The sequence below is a fragment of the Myotis daubentonii genome, chromosome 21 (assembly GCF_963259705.1).
Source record: "Myotis daubentonii chromosome 21, mMyoDau2.1, whole genome shotgun sequence".
In the NCBI taxonomy this organism is placed as follows: domain Eukaryota; kingdom Metazoa; phylum Chordata; class Mammalia; order Chiroptera; family Vespertilionidae; genus Myotis; species Myotis daubentonii.
This window is the reverse complement of record NC_081860.1, coordinates 2,211,401-2,234,518: the sequence shown is the minus strand read 5'-3', so window position 1 is coordinate 2,234,518 and position 23,118 is coordinate 2,211,401. Positions and strand designations below refer to the sequence as shown.

The 23,118-nt window shown below is 44.9% G+C and overlaps 1 protein-coding gene across 1 annotated transcript; it reads right to left on the bottom strand.

Annotated features, from left to right (window-relative positions):
• Window positions 1–386: 386 nt before the first annotated feature.
• LOC132223009 (zinc finger protein 135-like) lies at window positions 387–17,007 on the bottom strand. The gene is given in 2 exon segments (XM_059678404.1): window positions 387–1,365; window positions 16,745–17,007. Coding segments are annotated over 2 exon segments (1,242 nt in total).
• Window positions 17,008–23,118: the final 6,111 nt, after the last annotated feature.

The following is a 23,118-nucleotide window of genomic DNA, read 5'->3' as shown; positions in this document are numbered from 1 at the left end:
GTCAATTTTCTAGTCATAGAGAAATGAATGAAGATACTGCCAAGAGCTTGGAGGAAGCATAATTACTTCAAGCAGAAGCGAGAACACAGAATACAGTCCCCTGAGCAGCCAGGGATGATGACCGATGTACACTCCTCAGGTGAGCCAGGTGTTAGAGGTGGAATCTCTTCAGTGACAAAGAGACGGTGACAACATTTGGGTCGTAGGTCTGGGCATTTTAAAAATTACAGTGCAGCTCCTTCAAGTCTCACTTGTATCTCAAATTTCTGAGAATCTAGCAGAGTGTACATTCCCATAAAAGGGGTTTACATACATATAAAGGGTCCCATAGAGCCCCTTGAGGGTTCTTACAATAAGTGAGAAACATAAAAACATTCCCTAGACATTTATGGTTTTTCTCCAGTGTGAACTCTGTGGTGTCTAGTGAGGGCAACCCTTTCACTGAAATGCTTCCCACATTCACTAAACTCATATGGTTTTTCTCCAGTGTGAACTCTGTGGTGTAGAGTGAGGTAAGACCTTCTACTGAAGGATTTCCCACAATCAGTACACTCATATGGCTTTTCTCCAGTGTGAACTCTGTGGTGTCTAGTGAGGGCAGCCCTTTCACTGAAATGCTTCTCACATTCACTACACTTATATGGCTTTTCTCCAGTGTGAACTCTGTGGTGTCTAGTGAGGGCAACCCTTTCACTGAAATGCTTCCCACATTCACTACACTCATATGGCTTTTCTCCAGTGTGAACTCTGTGGTGTAGAGTGAGGTAAGACCTTCGACTGAAGGATTTCCCACAATCAGTACACTCATATGGCTTTTCTCCAGTGTGAAGTCTGTAGTGTCTAGTGAGGGCAGCCCTTTCACTGAAATGCTTCTCACATTGACTACACTTATATGGCTTTTCTCCAGTGTGAACTTTGTGGTGTATAGTGAGGTGACACCTTTGACTGAAGGACTGCCCACATTCACTACACTCATATGGCTTTTCTCCAGTGTGAACTCTGTGGTGTACAGTGAGGTGACACCTTTGACTGAAGGACTGCCCACATTCACTACACTCATATGGCTTCTCTCCAGTGTGAACTCTGTGGTGTATAGTGAGGTAACACCTTTGATTAAAATGCTTCCCACATTCACTACACTCATATGGCTTTTCCCCAGTGTGAACTCTGTGGTGTCTAGTGAAGTCAGACCTTTGACTGAAGGACTTCCCACATTCACTACACTCATATGGCTTTTCTCCAGTGTGAACTCTGTGGTGTATAGTGAGGTCAGACCTTTTACTGAAGGACTTCCCACATTCACTACACTCATATGGCTTTTCTCCAGTGTGAACTCTGTTGTGTTTAATGAGAGCAATGCTTTCACTGAAGACCTTCCCACCATCAGTACACTCGTAGGGCTTTTCTGTAGTGTGAACTCCCCTGTGTTGAAGGTGGTTGAAGGTTTGTCTACATACTTCCCCACATTTATTATACTCATCAATCATATCTCCAGAGCAGAGACCTTTATCATAAGCAACTTTCTGTTTCCGGCTGAAAGCTGTTTCACATTCAACCCACTGGTGATGTCTTTTTCCACTGAGAAATTCCTGTGAAATCTCATTGTTACTGTGTGGCTCCTCAGTGTTAAGAGTGGCCTGGTGCCGGAGAAACCCTGAGATGGCTGGGGAGTCTTCACCGACCTCCATATTGGCTTCAGGCACCCCAGATAAGTAGAAGCAGCAACTTGTCACAAGCGAGGCACTCTCCATATCTTCTTTCCAGGGCTTCTCTCCACTGGCATCCTTCTGTTGCTGGTGAGGGTTTGCACTGAAACACAAGTCTGTCACACACGCATCACTTAAGAACACGTTCTTCTCAAAGTAAACCACTTGTAACTCACTCAGGTGCAAAATGTCTTTTAACACTGAGAAGCACGGCTTACACAGATGGGTCCTCTGGGTGGCTGCAGCTGTCTTGGAAACCCTGACCTGAGACTCTCCTACAGATACACTGTGTTCACAATAGGCCTCCACATCATCCATTTTATGCCAATGACCTGAAAACAGAGAAATGATGAGAAAATGAATGGTGACTCTGGCGACAGGGTGAAGTCCCATGATAAAAGTGTGTTGCACATACTACATTGGTTTCGTACAATTGGCTGAAAATAAAAGACCTATGGGATGGCTTAATAAGAGGCCCCTGTGAAGTTCTTGACCACTGAAGATCACAAAACAGTGGAGATTTCAACAGAAATAGAGCATAAACATGGCGAGCACCACATGAAAGATAAGTGGACTGTCCAGCTCATTCTGCTGCTAACAGCATTCAGTACATCTTCTCTGCCTGTGACATGGGCAAGCTGTGCAGAAGGTTGGTTACATCACTTTCCAAGTAAAATTGAATACATAAGTAGCTGGTGTTTGAGGGGTGTTTAAGCATGTATGTTGTCCTCATAACACTTGCATAGGTCCATGTTGTAGAATACTGCAGAAAGAGATGTGCAGAGGAATAGGTGATGTAAAAAGGACAAAAAGGAGAAGATAGCCAAACTAAGAAGTCATTGATGAAATGACAAGTCAGCAAAGTGTCAAGTATGGGAAAGGAAAGGTATAAATGAGGTGTGGCCACGGGAACCTGCACCAAACACTGTTGGACAGGAGCAGGTTCCTGGTACAATCTGAACACCATCCTTATGTCATACCTCCCCCCAGGTTGCCACTCAGCCAGGCCAGGCTTCCTCTAGGACCGTCCTGTATGTTCACTTTGTAAAAAACCGAGGTTCTCCCTGCTCCTCCTTCTCTAGAAATACGTACAAAATAAATATTCCAAGTATCAATGAAAGACAACAAAGGTGAGCAGCCATCACTTGCCCATAGCATTCGGTTTGCAATAGTATTCACAGAAGGTAATATTACAAACGACAATTGAAGGAGCGTCTTACAAGAACAGCCCCTGGTTCATGTACATAAAGACGATACCTGGCACAGGCATTCACCAAGGTCCTTATCTACAGGAAAGGTGCAGAAGTGGAAGCCATGGATCTGGATATAGTCACCCTCCCTGAGGGTGGAAGAGCAGGAGGGACCCATTAAGCTGTCTGTAAGACTGCTGACACCCACACACTTCCTGCAGTTTCTGAGGCAACTGGTGTTAGGGAGGCTTATGGAGTCTATTGCTCAGGGCTCTCTGAGAGCTCAGCACTGGCAGCCACAGCCCATTAGTTAAGACAGTGGGGGAAATGAGCAGAGTCCATGGTCTGGCTTTGAGAGAGAGAGAGAGAGAGAGTGCTAAGTCTGGAGAATAAATAAAGAGTGGGCATCACCTCAGGACACTAGGAGAGATGTGAAGGTCTTACCTACGAATGATACAAGTGCAAACACTTCCAGCATCACATCACAGTACAGATGTCTCTGAGCCTCATCAAGTAGCCCCCACTCCTCCTGAGAGAAGGCAATGGCCATGTCCTCAAAGTTCATATCCTGTCACAATGGAGAAAGTACACCCCATGATAAGTTTCTCTCTTGAGATTCCAAGTTTGCCATACCCCCCACCCTGCACATCCATATGCTCCCCTACTCCCCACATCAGAGAAGATAGCAGCCCTTGGTCCCATTAAAGTCAATCTCTCCTTATACGGATGCTGTGTCTCTCACAACAATAAAGGCAGATGAACAGATACAAGATACCTGTCTTCTGATCCTCAAATGTGAGTCACACTGCCCCCTTTTAATAACAGTGGGTGTTAGGCACACAGGGGAGGAAGAGATGCTGCACATAATGGGAATGTGATGGATTTGATACTGGTGTTGTCAGGCAATACCCATGTTGTCCTCCAAATTGTGCCTCCAAGACACCAAACAACATGGTAATGCCCATTACACTTCTAACTCCAATCCCAGTTTGCTGGGGCCATCACTTTGCGTTACCTGCTGCCCATAGTTCTTTGATCCACACTTGTCTCACAGCTTCATTCTCAAAGGCACAACTTCACTGGGAACACAAATAAGCCATGACAAGGACAGGGTGTTTTCTAATCAGCTTCTTTCTTAAAATTCTAGTTCACCACCTCTGTGATACATTTCTCTCTCACCCTTCTCTCTTCTTCTTTGCCCATCCTGGTGGGAATTCTCAAGTGCAAGTGACACTGATGTATGCTCTCGTTCTTATTGTTCACTGGGTCAGCCCTTAATCAGAAATGGCAGGTGGGCACATATATGGCACCTAAGCTCTGGACCTGGCATGTAGCACCAGAGCAACCCATATTGTTAGGAATTATCCTAAAATTCCCCATATCGTATCATAAAGACGCCATCAGAAATGGACTACCCCCAAAAAAGATCGCGACCAGCAAGAAGGTAAGGAGGGTTTGTGAGACAGTGAGGGAGCGGTAGAGGAGTAGGTGGACGTGTGTGGTGTGTGTGAGTGAGAGCTAGGGACAGCTAGATGCTACAAGTCTTTCAAGGGGCTGCCAAACGGGCAGCCTTAGATAGCAAAACCTGCTGGCACCACAAACACTCCGGGGAGGACACCCCCGGCACAGAGACTGCACCATCTTGAAGAACAGAACTGCTTGAGACTAGGATCCTAGCCTCGCTATTACACAATCTGGTCTCAGTGGCAAACAAGGAGCCCACATTCACTCGGGAAAAAGATCTGCAACCACAGCTGCAGACCCACGGACACCAAGACCCTAGGCACTGAGGCCACAGATTCCTGTGAGTTACAGAGCCAATCCCACTCCTCGATACCCCGACAGCAGAGGCATAGGAACTGCCAGACCCTCTCTGCTCAAACAGACCTCTTGCCCACACACAGCAGCGGCAGCTCTACCTGAATTTGGGCCTGGGTGTGTGGACACGGGAAGTTAGTTTCCCATGACCAGAATCCGTGCCCAAACAGGGATGCTGTGCTGAATTTGAGCCTTGGTGCACGATCTTGGGGAGTTTGTTTTCCGCAACCAGATCCCACACCCACACAGGGAGACAGCGCTGAATCTGAGCCTGGGGGCATGAGCTCAGGGAACTTGTTTCCCACGACCAGACCCTGCACCCAACCAGGGAGGCAGAGCTGAATCTGAGCCTGGGGGCGCAAACTCTGGGAGTTTGTTTCCAGCCATCAGACCCTGTGCCCACACAGGGAGGCAGTGCTGAATGTGAGACAGGGTGACGGACACGGGAGTTTGTTTCTTGCAGTGTACACTCACGTGACCAGACCGCAGGCCCACACTGAGGGGCAGTGCCACCTGACTTTGTTTCAGGGCAAGCACACACAGAAGGCTTTTTCCGCAGGGCAGGAGTGCACCTTCTTCTGACACAGCGCGACTGTGTTACTCGGTCCCCCAAGCAGACCAGGGAACCTGATTTTCCATGCAAGAGGCAGCACCAGTGACTTGAATCTGTTTCTCATCACACGCACCTGGGATCCCTGATTCCCAGTGCATTCACACTAAGAGCCAGTAACTGCAATTCATGGCACATGCCCAAACAGGGACCCTGATTCTCGGCATGAGACCACACCAAGCAACAGAGACTCTGATACTCGATTCTCGCTGCGGACACAAGGGTCTCTGTATCTTGCCTCGCGCCAGGAGACGTTGATTTTTGGCACGTGCCAGCGGGATCTGTTTCAGAATGGTGCAGGCAGGGTACCTAATTCTAGGTGTGCACATGAGGCCACATTAAGTGCCTGTGAATGTGATCCTGGGTGAGCGTGGCCCCCCAACGCAAGGTAGCCACACATCTTGGTGTCAGAGCTCTTCAGTGACACTTGCAGGGTGCGAAGCTCCCTCTACACATGGCTCCCACTACACATGGCCGTTACTTGACATTTGAACCTTCTGGTGATAGAATGGAGAGACAATGAAACAATCCCCAGAGGAAAGAAAAAGATCGCCAAGAAGGGAAAAAAGTGAAACCAAGGATGCAACATGACAAAAAAAAAAAAAAGAGAGAAGAATTCAGAGTAATGGTCATAGAGTTCATTCACCTGATGGAGGAGAAAATCAATAACCTATGCAAAAATCAAGAAGAAATGAAAAGTGATATAGCTACAATCAAAAACACCATGGAAGGTTTCCACAGTAGACTACAAGAAGCAGAGGACCGAATTACTGAGTTACAAAAAAGTACAGAAACAAGCCCAATCTGAGCAGCAACTGGGGAAAAAGTTAAAAAGCAAGAGGAGAGCCTATGGGAGCTTTGGGACAACACAAAACGAAATAACATACATATAATAGGGCTGCCAGAAGGACAAGAAGAGCAGCAAGGATTAGAAAATCTATGTGAAGAAATAATGACAGAAACCTTCCCTAATATGGAGAACAAAAATGTACACAAGTACAGAGAGTCCCAAGCATGATGAATCCCAAAAGACCCACACCAAGACAAGTCATAATCACAATGGCAAATGTTAGCGACAAAGAGAGACTCTTAAAGGCTGTAAGGGAGAGACAGAGAATTACCTACAAAGGACCCCCCATCAGTTATCAAAAGATTTCTCAACAGAAACACATCAAGCTAGAAGGGAATGGAAGGAGGTATACAAAGTGATGGAAAGCAAAGGACTGAATCCAAGAATACTCTATCCAGCAAGACTATCAATCAAAATTAAAGGGGAAATCAGGAGCTTCACAGACAAAAAAAGGCTAAGGGACTTTCTCACTACCAAGCCAGCAATGCAACAGCTACTAAAGGGAATGCTGCAAAAAGAAGAAATAAAAAGGTAAGCAGGAACACAGGCACAAAAAAAATAACAATGGCTACAAACAAGTACCTTTCAATAATAACTTTAAATGCAAATGGACTAAATGCTTCAATCAAAATACATTGAGTGGCTGAATGGATAAAAAAAACACGACCTTATATATGCTGTCTACAAGAGATCCACCTCAGAACAAGGGATTCACATAGTCTGAAAGTGAAGGATTGGAAAAATATCTTTCAGGCAAATGGAAATGAAAAAAAAAAAAAAAAGCTGGGGTAGCAATACTTATATCTGACAAAATAGACCTCAAAGTGAAGGCCATAACAAGAGATAAGAAGGCCACTTCATAATACTAAACGGATTGGTAGAACAAGAGGATATTACCCTGATAAATATATATGCACCCAACACAAGAGCACCTAAATACATAAAAAAAAAATCCTGGAAGATATCAAGGGAGAGATAGACAACATTACAATCATAGTAGGGGACTTTACAACACCACTGACATCACTGGATAAGTCCTCTAGACCAGTGGTTCTCAACCTTCTGGCCCTTTAAATAGAGTTCCTCATGTTGTGACCCAACCATAAAATTATTTTCATTGCTACTTCATAACTGTAATGTTGCTAATGTTATGAATCGTAATGTAAATATCTGATATGCCGGATGGTCTTAGGCAAATCCTGTGTAAGTGTCGTTTGACGGAAAAAGGGGTTGCGACCCACAGGTTGAGAACCACAGCTCTAGACAAGAAATTCAGCAAAGAAATAGCAATCCTAAATGACTCACTAGATCAGATGGACTTAATTGACATCTTCAGAACATTTCACCCCAAAGCCATCGAATATATATTTTTCTCAAGTGCACATGGGACATTTTCAAAAATAGACCACATATTGGGTCACAAGCAAAGTCTCTCCAAATTCAAGAAGATTGAAATCATACCAAGCATCTTCTCAGGCCACAGTGGCATAATATTAGAAATAAATACAATAAAAACAATCCAAAAAACTCAAACACTTGGAACCTGAAAAGCATGCTATTAAACCAGGGGTGGGCAAACTTTTTGACTCGAGGGCCACATTGGGTTCTTAAACTGGACCGGAGGGACGGAACAAAAGCATGGATGGAGTGTTTGAGTGAACTAATATAAATTCAAAGTAAACATCATTACATAAAAGGGTACGGTCTTTTTTCTTTTTTAGTTTTATTCATTTCAAACGGGCCGTAGTTTGCCCACGGCTGTATTAAACAATGATTGGGTTACAAATGAGATAAAAAAGAAATTAAAAACATCCTGCAAAATAATGACAATAAAAACACAACAATCCAAAATCTATGGGGCACAATGAAAGCAGTCCTCAGAGGGAAGTTTATAGCTTTACAGGCCTACCTCAAAAAACAATAATAAATGGTAGTAAATCATCTATCTCAACATCTCAGAGAATTAGAAAGAGAGCAAGAAAAGCCCAGAGTGAGCAGAAGGAAGGAGATAATAAAGATCAGAGCAGAAATGAATGACATGGAGATCAAAAAAACAATACAAAAGATCAATGAAACCAAGATCTGGTTCTTTGAAAGGATAAACAAGATCGATGAACCTCTAGCCAGGCTCACCAAGAAGCAAAGAGAGAGGACCCAAATAAACAAAATCAGAAATGAAAGAGGTGAAATAACTAAAGACTCCACAGAAATACAAAGGATTGTTAAAAATACTATGAACAACTCTATTCCAACAAACTAGACAACCTGGAGAAAATGGACATATTCCTAGAAAAATACAACCTTCCAAAACTCAATCAGGAAGATTCTAAAAATCTCAATAGGCTGATAACTATGGAAGAAATTAAAGCAGGCATCAAAAAGCTCCCAGCAAACAAAAGCCCGGGGCCAGGCGGCTTCACAGGGGAGTTTTACCAACCATTCAAGGAAGAATTAAAACCTATCCTCCTCAGACTATTCCAAAAAATTCAAGAGGAAGGAACACTTCCAAGCTCATTCTATGAAGCCAGCATCACCCTAATACCAAAACCAGATAAAGACACCACAATGAAAGAGAAGTATAGGCCAATATCCTTCATGAACATAGATTCCAAAATACTCAACAAAATTCTAGCAAGTCAGATCCAGCAGTACATCAGAAAGATTATACACCATGATCAAGTAGGATTTATCCCAGGGATGCAAGGATGGTACAATATCTGCAAATCAATAAACGTGATACATCACATAAACAAATTGAGAGATAAAAATCACAGTCATATCAACTGAAGCAGAAAAAGCATTTGATAAAATCCAACACCCTTTCTTGATAAAAACTCGCAGCAAGGTGGGAATAGAAGGATCATACCTCAACATAATAAAAGCCATATATGACAGGCCCACAGCCAACATCATACTCAATGGACAAAAACTAACACCATTTCCCCTAAGAACAGAAACAAGACGGGGATGCCCACTCTCACCACTCCTGATTGACCTACTACTGGAAGTATTAGCCATTGCAATTATACAAGAAGAAGAAATAAAAGGCATTGAAATTGGAAAAGAAGAAGTAAAACTGTCCTCTTTTGCAGATGACATACTACTGTACAAAGAAAACCCTAAAGACTCCATCAAAAAATTATTAGACTTAATAAATAAATTTGGCAATGTAGAAGGATACAAAATTAACACCAGGAAATCTATGGCATTTCTATACACCAATAGTGAACTTACAGGGAGACTAAAAAATAAATCCCATTTCCCATTGCACCAAAAAAATTAAGATATCTAGGAACAAACTTTACTAAGGAGGTAAAAGACCTATATGTGGAAAACTACAGGACACTGAAAAAAGAGATAGAGGAAGACATGAAAAGATGGAAGAACAAACCTTGATCATGGATTGGTAGAATCAACATCATCAAAATGTCCATACTACCCCCCAAAATCTATAGATTCAATGCAATCCCCATTAAAATACCAACAGCATGTTTAACAGACGTAGAATGAACTTTCCAAAAATTCATCTGGAATAAAAAAAAAGACCTCGAATAGCTGCAGCAATCCTGAGAAAGAAGAACAAAGTAGGTGGGATCTCAATACCAGATATCAAGCTGTCTTACAAAGCCATTGTTCTCAAAACAGCCTGGTACTGGCTCAAGAACAGACATATAGATCAATGGAATAGAATAGAGAATCCAGAAATTGACCCAAACCACTATGCCCAATTAATATTCGACAAAGGAGGCATGAACATACAATGGAATCAGGACAGTCTCTTCAATAAATGATGTTGGGAAAATTGGACAAATACATGCAAAAAATGAAACTAGACCACCATCTTACACCATACACAAAAATAAACTCAAAATGGATAAAGGATTTAAACATAAGATGGGAAACCATAAAAATACTAGAGGAATCCACAGGCAGCAAAATCTAAGACATATGCCAAAGGAATTTATTCACTGAGACTGCTCCTAGGGCAGTGATGGCGAACCATCAGAGGTGACACGTGAACTCATTTTTTTGGTTGATTTTTCTTTGTTAAATGACATTTAAATATATAAAATAAATATCAAAAATATGAATCTTTGTTTTACTATGGTTGCAAATATCAAAACTTTTCTATATGTGACATGGCACCAGAGATAAGTTAGGTTGTTTCAAAATGCTGCTTGCCGAGCTCAAACGGTTCGCCATCACTGTCCTAGGGCAATGGAAACTAAAGAGAAAATAAGCAAATGGGACTACATCAAAATAAAAAGCTTTTGCACAGCAAAGGAAACCATCAACAAAACAAGAAAGCCCACTGCATGGGAGAACATATTTGCCAATGTTATCACCAATAAGGCTTTATTCTCCAACATTTACAGGGAACTCATATAACTTAACAAAAGGAACATAAACAATCCAATCAAAAAATGGGCAATGGACCTAAATAGATACTTTCCGAAAGAAGACAGAAGGAAGGCCAAGAGACATATGAAAACATGCTCAAAGTCACTAATCATGCAAGAGATGCAAATCAAAATGACAATGCAGTACCATCGCACACCTGTCAGAATGGCTATCATCAACAAATCAACAAACAATAGTGTTGGGGAGGATACGGAGAAAAAGGAACCCTCATGCACTGCTGGTGGGAATGCAGACTGGTGCAGCCACTGTGGAGAACAGTATGGAGTTTTCTCAAAAAAACTATAAATGGAACTCCCATTTGACCCAGTGATCCCACTTCTAGGAATATATCCCAAGCTAGAAACACCGAGCAGAAAGGATATATGCACCCCTATGTTCATAGTGGCACAATTCACCATAGCTAAGACTTGGAAACAGCCAAAGGGTCCATCAGTAGATGAATGAATTAAAAAACTGTGGTATCTACACAATGGAATACTAAACTAAAATAAAAATGAAGGAATTCTTACCATTTGCAACAGCATGGATGGAACTGGAAAGCATTATGCTAAATGAAATAAGCCAGTCAGAGAAAGATAAATATCACATGATCTCACTCATTTATAGAATATAATGAACAACATAAACTGATGAACAAAAACAGATCCAGATACAGAAAAGCATCGATCATTGTCAAACCTCGGATGGAAGGTAGGGGTGGGTGGGTGTAAGGAGGAGAGATCAACCAAAGGACTTGTATGCATGCATATAAGCCTAACCAATGGAAACCGACAACAGGCGGGTGAGAGCATCAGTGTGGGGGGTAATGGGGAGATGAGGACACATATATAATACCTTAATCAATAAAGAAACTTAAAGAAAAGAAATGGACTCCCTTTTCATTCACCCGTCTGTCAACGTTAGTGCGTGGCCGCTTTGCTTTTAGTCCCAGGGACCACACTGATGTCATCATCCCCTGTGGGTGACTGTGCAGCTCAGCCCGGGTTCCCCACCTGCCACACTGACACAGATGGCACCTCCCATACTGTTCTCTGGGTCACTGTATGCTCTGCCCTCAAGAGAAACTTGGCTGCTTGTCATCACAGGCCCCTAGGCTGTGCTGGTGTTCACATGTCTGTGGATTGACTAGGTGATTAAAACACAGATATTGATCTTAGAGAGAGAGAGAGAAATAGGGATATATATATCCTATCTAGTAATAGACAAACATGGTAATTAACCATAGCTCCAACACACTTCCCATTGGCTAATCAGGGTGATATGCAAATTAACTGCCAACTAAGATGGCAGTTAATTTGCATACTCGCAATGATGGGAGGCGAAAGGGGAAGGATGGAAGACAGTGATCAGAAACCCAGGCGCAGGCAAGAGCCAGGGAGCAGGGCCAAGGTCGGCCCTGGAGGCCACCTTTGCCCTGCCACCAGCGGGTGATCGGAGAAGCCTGGGGGGTGGGGCAGGGAAGCGGACACAGACAGAGACTGTGACTGCAGAAGCCAGGTGCAGGGGGTCAGGGAAGCTGCCCCCACCAGCGTCCCCGGCAGCGGGGTCCCTGCCCCACACCCGGGTTCTGCAATCGGTGACCACAGCAGCCGCGTGCAGGGGCGATCACAGAAGCCAGGTGCGCGGACAGGGAAGCAGCCTCTGCCAGCTTCCCCGGCCGTGGGGTCCCTGCCACGCACCCGGCTTCTGCGATAGGTGACCACAGAAGCCAGGTGCGGGGGCGATCACAGAAGCCAGGTGCGTGGGCAGGGAGCAGCCTCCGCCAGCTTCCCGGGCAGTGGCTTCCCTGCCCCACACCCGGGTTCTGCAATCGATGACCACAGAAGCCAAGTGCGGGGGCGATCACAGAAGCCAGGTGCGGGGACGATCACAGAAGCCAGGTGCAGGGGCGATCACAGAAGCCAGGTACATGGTCAGGGAGCAATCTCCGCCAGCTTCCCCGGCCGTGGCTTCCCTGCCCCGCACCTGGCTTCTGCGATTGGTGATGCCTATTTTTGTATGACACATAACTGACTGCCCTCCCTGGAAGCACAGACGGAGACAAAGAAGCCCCCAGAAGTAGAAGCCACCCATCTTTGGTCCAGACGCCAGCACCTGGGGCTGGCTGCAGCCCAGGAGATGGATAAGCTATGGGCCAGAGGTCCCAGGCTGCAGCCACCCGGAGAAGCTGCCAGCCCTGTGGTCCAGGGCATCAGCGCCTGTGGCCAGGGAAATAGGTTTCCTCTTCTCCTACTGCAGTCATTACTTCAATATTCCCCTTCTGAATTTCTCTCCTGTGCTGCAACCCAACTCCACTTTTCATCGGAAGGATACGAAACAGAGAGAACAGTGTTAAAAGCTTACATTTTTAAGCCAGTAAGGTTGGTACTGAAACATATAAATGGAAAACTAGAGACCTTAAGGTAACAAAGGCTACAAAGGACAGCACAGCGCGTGACCTATTATATCCAGCAATCCATATGGGGACTGAAAACTTTGCAATGATGACAATTACAGAAGATATGAATCAACTAAAATAGTTGACAGGGACAATTCTTCCATCTTTGAAAATATCTACATCGAATCTGTTTAAACAGATTTTCATCTGCATAATATAACACATTCTGACAAGACCACCACCATCATCAATGTGGTCAGTGTTGTGCCCTAAAATGTTTAATAACTGAGGGACCCCCCTCCGCCGAGTGCACAAATTTTGTGCACCAGGCTACTAGTATGTGTGTGTGTGTGTGTGTGTGTGTGTGTGTGTGTGTATCTGGTTCTACGATTGCGTGACATAATGCAATTTTCGCCATAAGTCAGAACCCACCTACATAAGAACCTATGTCACTCACATGGCACACATACACAGCAGTAATGAAGTGAAATATTAAAAAAAAATTAAAAGATAGATAACAATTCCTGACCTTTACTTGTGGTAAGTAAATAATAAAAAACATAAAGCACATATGTACATACAAGGGTAAATACGGTATTATCCTTACCTTTACTACTGTTGTTGGCTTGCACACTGGACGTTGTAAAGGAGGGAGAGACAGGCTTACACTGGGCTGCTGGGGGGAGGAGGTTTGAGAGGCAGAACCTGGAGAAGGTGAATGAGATACTGGGCCAGGTGAGTCTGGACAAGCAGAACCCGCAGAAGGTGCTGGAGATACTGGCTCAGGTGAGTCTTTAGAGGCAGAACCTGCAGAAGGTGCTGGAGATACTGGGTCAGGTGAGGCTGGAGACACAAAACCTGCAGAAGGTGCTGGAGATACTGGGTCAGGTGAGTCTGGAGAGGCAGAACCGGCAGAAGGTGCTGGAGATACTGGGTCAGGTGAGTCTGGAGAGGCATATGAGGTAGAGGGTACAGGATCTGTTGCAGGCCTCTCTACCTTCTTAAAATAATGTGCAAGGCTGGTCTGGAAGGATGCCTTTTTCTTGTCCTCCCAAATCTCCTTGTAACACTGCAGGCTATCCATGACCCCTCTGGCAACCTTACTGTACCTGTCACTGTTGGGGTCCTGAGCCTCAAACCTTGCCAAGGCATCCTCTATCATGGCAAAGGCCCCTGCCAGTTCCTGGCTTGTAAATCTCTTGGGCTGTGGGGTTGGTGTGTCTTCCTCTTCAATTACCTGCTGTTTCAGTTGAATGAGGTCCTTGGTAGATAGCTCCTCTCCATGAGATGCCAGCAGCTCTGTGACATCCTCAGCCTCCACCTCCAAATCAAGCTGCTTACTCAGCTCAACAACATTCTGGATGACAACCTCAACTGAATCCTCAAAGCCATGGAAATCATTCACAAACTGGGGACACAATTTTTTCCAAACACCATTCAAGTTCGTCTGCTTAACTTCATCCCAAGAATCAGAAATGTTCCTTACAGCAACCAGAACATTGTAAGATTTCCAAAAGTCGTTGAGAGTCAACTCTTTATCCTCAGTTGCCCTAAAAGCCATAGCCAATGTCCTTCGGAGGTAGTAGGCCTTGAATGAGGCAATGACACCTTGGTCCATAGGCTGTAAAAGGGAGGTGGTGTTAGGTGGAAGGTAAACCACCTTGACACTTGGATGAAAGTCATTCAGATCGGCAGGGTGACCAGGGGCACTGCCCAGCACTAGCAGCACCTTAAAGGGCAGCCCCCTGGAAGCACAGTAGTCCTTCACTTCTGGCACAAAATGGTTGGTGAACCAGTTCTCAAATACGCTAGGTGTCACCCAGGCCTTCTTGTTAGATTTCCAGATGACAGGTACTTGACCCTTCCATATGCCCTTGGGGGCCCTTGGATTCTCGGCCAGACACACCAAGGGCTTCAGCTTGAAGTCACCAGCAGCATTCGCCCCAAGTAGCAAAGTCAGTCTCTCCTTGCTGGCTTGATGGCCTGATGCTGTCTTCTCCTCCTTGGCAATGTGCGTACGTGTAGGCATAGGCTTCCAGAACAAGCCTGTCTCCTCGACGTTAAACACTTGTTTATCACAGTAACCCCCCTCCCTAATTATCTCAGCCAACGCACTAGGAAAAGCACCTGCTGCTTTTGCATCACCACTGGCAGCTTCCCCTGGCACCTTCAGATTATGCAAATTAGCACGAGCCTTAAAACGCATAAACCAGCCTTCACTAGCCACAAACTCTCCACTTTCACTCCCTTCCCCCTTTTCTTTTTTCAAGGCCTCAAACAATCTTTTAGCCTGCTCCTGAATCACCATCAGGCTCACTGGGATACGCCGTTGATGCTGGTCATCCAGCCAAAGCACTAATAATCTTTCCATCTCAATCATGAGATCGCTGCGCTGCTCTGTAATCAGAGTTGATTTCATAGGAGCGGATTCTTTCACACGGTCAAGTGTACGCTTTTTATCGTGGATGATCTTCGAGACAGTCGTAGGACTGAGGCCAAGCAACCGGCCGATGTTTGTCGGTGTTTCACCCTTTTCTGAGCATCTCATTACATCTACTTTCACTTCCATTGTGGTTTTCCTTCTTTTCGTAGCACTGCCATCAGAAGAATCTGCCTTTCGCTTAGGATCCATAAGGAAGGGCAAAAAGTATTCAAAATAACACAAAAGAAAGAGAGCAAATGAAGCACAGTCCTAAATGGCTTATGAATGGCGACTGAAGGACAGCGTCTCCCTCCTGTAGCACCGCGTGAGGACTTATTCATCCGCTCCGCTGGCCAACCAGTTCCCCAGCGAACTTCCTGCAAACGCCTTACATCGAAATGACGGGACTTTTTTATCTCAATAAATTGCAGATGGCGACGTAACCACAAAACAACACATGTCCAGTCCGAAGTAACCCGAGGACTGTCTGTATAGAGAGAAAGGGAGAGATCTATTTTTTTGTTCCATTAATTTTATACATTCTTTGAGTAACACTTGTAATTGATGTGACCAGCATTGGAACTTGCACCCTTCCATTATTGAAATTATTCGCTGACCCACTTAGCTGTTTGGCCTCGGTCCGACATACGTGACATTTTTGGTAAAATAACCCAATAATGTACCTGAGAATAGGCAGATACAGGAACCATCCTGATGACAGATGGTGGTGCACCGGGCTACTAGGAAGGCTAGATTAGGTTTCCTGGGATTTCATAAGTGTCTTTTTTACAAGAAAATAAAGTAAGCTATTTCAATGTCAGACTGGATTATTGCATTAATTATTTTAGAGGCCGAGAATGAGGAACTGATAAGGGCAGGAGGAACTTGGTATCAGCAATGCAGGCATGCAGGGAAACACCGAAATTGTACATTTTTATGTCCATTTTAAATCAATTCTACTGAAATCAATCTTTAAAAAAAGGTTTAAACTTGATGCTTCCCAATAATTTTACTGTTTTATTGTGAAAATTTTTGAACATATTTGAACACACTGTATCAGCATATTGGAAATAAAATATAATGATGTGCTACTGAAATATCATGTCCATGTTCAGAGCCATCATTTTGGCCGTTTGAACCGCATAACGATGAGAATATTTACACCGGGGATATTAATAAAGATTACAAACTTCCCACAATCAGTACATGCATACAGCTTTTCTCCAGTGTGAACTCTCTTATGGATAAGGAGGTGATTAATGCAGGTAAAACATTTCCCACATTCACTACTCTCATGAGGTTTTGCAGCACTGTAAACTTTCTGGTATTGAGTGAAGTTACTGTGTTGCCTAAAGGACCTTCCACAATCACTACACTCTTAGGGCTTTTCTTCAGTGTGAACTCTCCTGTGGGTAAGGAGGTGATTATTGTGATTAAAAGATTTCCCACATGCACTACACTCATACGGTTTTTCACCAGTGTGAACTCTCCGGTGTGGAGTGATGATACTACTTTGATTGAAGGGCTTCCTGCAATCAGGACACTCATGCAGCTTTTCTCCAGTGTGGACTTTGTGTTGTTGAATGAGATGAGACCTCAGGATGATGGACATCCCACCATCACTACACTTGTATGGCTTTTCTACAGTGTAAACTCTTCTATGATGAATGGGGTTAAAGATTTATCTAAAAGCTTTCCCATATTTTTTACACTTATAAATCACTTCTCTGGAGCAGACAACCTGATGTTGAACAACTTTCTGGTTGTGGCTGGCAGCTTTTTCACATTCACCCCACCCGTCATGACCTCTTCCACTGAGAAATTCCTGTGAAATGTCACTACCACTGTGTGGATCCCCAGTGTTAAAAGGGGCCTGTTGCTGGAGAATGTCTGAGATGGCTGGCAAGTCTTCCCCAACCTCCCTAGCGGTTGAAGGCACCCATCTTAAGTAAAAGCTGCACTGGGACAGAAATGAGGCCCTGACCATACATTCTTCCCAGGGCTTCTGTCCACTGGCATCTCCCTGTTGCTGGTAAGAGTTTACACTGAAACAGAAGATTCTCACACATGTATCACTGATGAAGGCTTTCTGCTCAAAGTATGCTGCTTATAACTCAGTCAGGTGCAAAATATCTTTTAAGACTGAGAAAAAGATGGGTCTTTTGGGTTGCTGGAGCTCTCTTAAAAGTCCTGACGTGTGACTCTCCTGTAACATACACACTCCGCTCAGAATTGGCTTCCTCCTCATCCATTTCATGTCAACAATGTGAAAATAAAATAAATGGTGAGAAACTGAATGCTGACTGTGGTGACAGGTGGAAGTCCCTTTACAAAAATGTGTGGCACATAACACGTTGGCTCTCTGACAATAAAAGATCTGTAGGAAGGATTATAAGATACTGCGCTGAAGGTCTGGGCTACCGAAGATCACAAAACAAGGAAGACCTCAAACAAAATATCACACACGCGGCAAGCAGCACGTGAAGAAAAGCAGGATCGTCAGCTGATTCTTCTGCTAAGAGTGTTCAGCATGGTTTGTCTGCTGGTGACATGGAAAGCTGTGCTAAAATATGGTTATGTCTCATTCCAAGAAATTTATATATAATGCAAAGTGTACCCTCAGGAGTTCAACCAGGAGAAAGATCGCTTGCCATGATGTGCACGGACCACCAGGGGGCGGTGTGGAACATGGTGGATGACCAATGGCCGCAGAAGGGTGCTGACAGAGTGAGGGATGGAGGGAAAGAGGAAAGGAGGAGGTGGGGAGGCAGGGAGAAACGTGGTAGCAGTGGGCATGTGGCAAGGGACGGAGTAGGTTGGGAGGCAGGGAATCTGATCGGCCCTGATCGCTGGCCAGGCCTAGGGACCCTACCCATGCACAAATTTCAGGCACGGGGCCTCTAATATTCAATAAATTAGTACCTGGTATTCAAGAACTATTTAAGCTTGTATGTGCATCTTATAACACTTGTTCAGGTCAATGTTAGAGAATACTGAAGATGGAGCAATGCAGAGGAACAGGTGATGCAAAAAGGCCACACAGTTGAAGATAGTCAAAGGCCAGGAAGTTACAGGTGAAATGACATGTTACCACAGTGTCAAGTATGGCAAAGAAAAGGTAGAAATCTGCTATTGTCCGTGGTACTTGCACCTAAACACTGTTGGAAATGAGCAGGTGCTTGGTATCTTCTAAAAACACCCTTACATCATATCCAGCCCACAGTTGCAACTCAACAGTGTCAAGCCTCTTCTGAACCATTCTGCATGTTCACTCTGTAAAAAATATCAGGGTTCATCCTGCACATTCCTCTCTACAAATACTTACAACAGAAATATTGTAAGTATTAATAAAAGATGACAGAGATGGGCAGCCAGCACTGGCCTAGAACAATTTGGTTTGCAATCGTATTTACAGAAGATAATATTACAAACAACAACTGAAGTGTGATCTTGTAAGTACAGTTCAAGGTTCCTGTAAGTAAAGACCATAACCTGGCACAGGCAGTCACCAAGGACCTTTGGCTAGAGGAAGGAGGTAGAAATGGAAGCCATGAATCTGAGCATAGTCACCCTCCCAGGGAGAGGAATAGCAGACGGGATGCACTGAGTTGTCTGTAAGATTCCTGACTCCCAGACACATCCTGCACTGTCTGAGGCAATGAGTGTTAGGGATGTTTGTGGAGTCCCTGGCTCAGGGCTCTCCACAGACCTCACCCATGGCAGCCACAGCACATCTGACAAGACATTGGGGAAATTAGCAGAGCCCATGGTCTGGCTGTAGAGGAGTGAAAGCTACGTCAGAGGAATAAAGGAAGAGCGGAGATCATCTCAGGACACGGGGAGAATGTGAAGGTCTTACCTACAGATGATAAAAGTGCAAGAACTTCCAGCATCACATCACAATAGAGAAGTCTCTGAGGCTCATCAAGGAGCCCCCATTCCTCCTGAGAGAAGACAATGTCCATGTCCTCGAAGTTCATATCCCGTCATAATGGGGACAGTACAGCCCGGAACCAGATTCAGTCCTAAGATTCCAAATCTGTCATAGTCCCACCCTCCACATTAGTCTGCCCCCTCCACTGCACACACCAGAGAAGATACCAGGGCTTTATCACATGAAAGTCACTGTCATCTTATATTTCTACTGATATTTGGTCTTCCCACAATAAAGGCAGTTGAGCAGATAAAAGATAACTGAGCTCTGGGATTCACACATACGCCATATTTCCTCTTGACAGTAGAGTGAGTTTCTAGAATATAGGGTAGGAAGAGATGTTGGCCAGAAAGGGAGTGTGAGTGATTTGATATGGTCTTGTCAGGCAATACCTTTGTAGTCCCTCAGATTGTTCGTCAAAGATACCAAGAACATGACACCACACTTGATCCCTACAACCAAAATCCCAGGGTGCTGAGGCCATAGCTTTGTACTACCTGCTACACATAGTTCTTTGAAAAACACCTATCTCGCACAGCTTCATTCCCAGATGCACAACTTCAACGGTAACACAAATTAGCCATGGTGAGGACGGGTTGTTTCCTAATTACCTTATTTTCCAAAATTATAGATTAGCACCTCCATAATCCATTTCTCTCTTTGCCTTCTCCCTTACCCATGCCTGTGGAGATTGTCCAGCCTAGGCAACACTGATGAATGCTATCTCATTCCTAACAATCAGTGTGTCACCCCCAGGAAAAGGCAGGTGGGTACATAAATGTCATCTAAGCCCTGAAGCTGGCAGATAGCACCAAAACACCCCTCTTTTTAGGCAATTACCCAAAAATTACCCTTATTTTATCATCCAGACTCCATGGGAAATGAACGCTCCATTCATTCTTTTTTATTAAATATATTTTATTGACTTTAGAAAGGAAGGGAGAGGGAGAGATAGAAATATCAATGATGAGAGAAAATCTTTGATTGGCTGCCTCCTGCACGGCCCCTACTGGGGATCGAGCCAGCAACCCAGGCATGTGCCCTTGGCCGGAATCAAACCCTGGACTCTTCAGTCCGCAAACCAACGCTCTATCCATTGAGCCAAACCAGCTAGGGCTCTTCATTCATTCTTATGTCAATGTCAGGGTGCTTTGACCATGAAGTCACACTCCCTCAAGTGCACATCCCCCTTTCTACTACACGTCTCTCACACCTGCACTCCTACGTCACAGCCCCCATAGTCATGTCCTCGCCCTCTAACTTACTCAGCATGTGTGGTCCAGACAATGTTTGCCAAATTCAAACAATATCAAGTAATGCCCAGTTTCTGATCGTCCACCTCATAAAGGCAGGCTTGAGTCCTGCTATGAAGGCCTCTCTCCATGACTGTTTTTTCCCTTCAATCTAACCTCTGAATAACCACAATCTGATCTGAGATATCCAAAGCCCACCTCCCCTGGTGCCGCACTTCATGTCACTTCACTAGTCACAGACAACATCTGTCTACTTAACCTTCACTCAAGTCACAGCCCCTATGGCCCTCTACACGATGCCCAGGGAGTCTCACAGATGCCCACTCAAGCCTCTGAGCTAATCCACAAAGCTGACTGCAACTCCCCATAGCCAGGCCACAACAAGGGTCACAACAAAATCCTGGTGAGTGTTTAGAGAAGTAAGTATGTACCAACCCATCTCATCTTGTTTGAATTACCCATCAGCCTCCAATTAATCTCCAGTCAACTCATCTTTTAAAGGCCCTGGCCACTACAAAACCATTATCTCTCCCAGAACTCTACATGACAACTTCTGTCCCTATGCTTTGTTGGACACCAACCACCCACAAACAGTGGCCCCAGCAGAAAAGCCAGCCCCCAGGCTCACGCTGTCCCTTCTGAGCTAATACTACCATTACCAACCTGACCACGACTCCCTGTATTAAAGTGATCCACAGACCTGGCTGATGTGTCTCAGTTGGTTGAGCATAGACCCATGCACTGGTGAGGTCACATGCCTGGATTGTAGGCTGGATCCACAGTAGGGGTTGTGCAGGGAGCAACCAAACCTTGTTTCTGGCTCATCACTGTTCTCTGTCTCTCTCCCTCTCCTATATCTAAAATCAACATATATCTATACCTATATCATCTATATCTATATCTATATATACACACATATATAGATGTATATAGACATATATATAGACATATGTAGACATATATAGATATAGATAGATAGATAGATAGATAGATAGATAGATAGATATACATTTTGTTTGTTTATTTTTCCAAAAACATACCTGCCAGTTCCTGAATCAGCTCACTCTTCACTCCAAGCCTTTGCACATTCTGGAACCTATGTCCTATAGGACCTCCCACTCATTACACTGGTTGCAGAAACAAAGTCCACTTCATGAAGCCCTCGTCATGGCCTTAGGATTCTGGGCTTAGTATCTGTTCAAACTACCCAGGTCCAAGGGATACAAGAGCGGCTGAAGAGTCCCAGGACACCACTCTCTCAGAGGCCACAAGTGTGTGGGGCTCTGGAATAAGCTTCACCGTCCGGTACACCTAATTCTTTCTGCATTTGCAGGAATTTGTGGAATGAAAACGGTTGGTTGAGAGCCTGGCAAACACCACTGGGATCTATAGGCTCAGGCTGCTCAGTGCCCTTGCCCAGCCCAGAGGCCAGCTGCCCTCCAGATGCCTGTGTTATCTCAGGGCTCAGTCCTCAGTGCTCACTCTTGCCAGTTACCTGACCATTTGCAGGACTTCCCCTTCCTGTCCACAGCTGCTGTCCTGTCTTCTAGTCTGTTCTTCCTCTGAGCAAATTTTGCAAAACGTAGAACCTACCTCAGAAAATGTCCCTCTTTTTTTTTCACAACCATCTACGCTCCCAGCTTCCTGAGAGTGAAAGTAAAACTCCTCGTGCAAAACCACACCTCATCTCTTTGTTGCCTTTGGACCCAAAGGAGTCCCGGGTTTTCCGAATCCTCCAGGCTCAGCCCCTCCCCCGTGTCCTTACAAGGTGGCACTGCAGCCTTTCACCCTCTTTCCCCACCAACCGCGTGTCACCCCCGAGTGACTTACTGTTCTGAACGCTGCAACCTGTGCGGCAGGACCAGAGAGGCGCCGGTCCCCAAGGCTGGGGGGTTAAACGGGGTCAGGCTGACTGAATGCTGTGAGCAGAGAGCAGTCCCGGAGGCACGAAGGCCCCAATCCCCGCCTGTTGGTGCTCAATTAGCCTGAGACACACCAAGCCCAGCAAGGACGCTGCCTCAAAGGCCTCCTCCTCCTCACGACCGGTGGGCTGAAGCCTGTGAGTCCTTGGAGAAACCGAGAGGTCAAAATGCCCGCCAGGAGGAGGAAGGCGGAAGTCCCGCCCTAACAAAATGCACTGAATCCAAAATTGTCCTTTAGCTCCGCCCATGGGGGGCGCATTCCTTTCTGGGTATTGAAGTTTTCTCAACACCCAGGGGAGGACTAGCATCCCAGCCAATGACGTTGGTGAATAAAGGTGATGTGTTTCAGCAAGTGGCCCTGGGGAAGGACAATATGGGTCCAGAGTCTGGTTAACTGGAACAGACTGGCAGATCTCCCAGAAGAGCTGTGTGGTGTGTGGGGAGAACCGGGAGAGATCCCCCAAAGAATATATGCACAAGCAAAAAAATGGGAGACATCTGTAATATTATCAATGATCATAAATACATATTAATTTAAAAAAAACCAGAACAATATATCCCAGCTGGTATTGCTCACTGAGTGAACATTGACCTCTGATCCATGAGGTCATGGT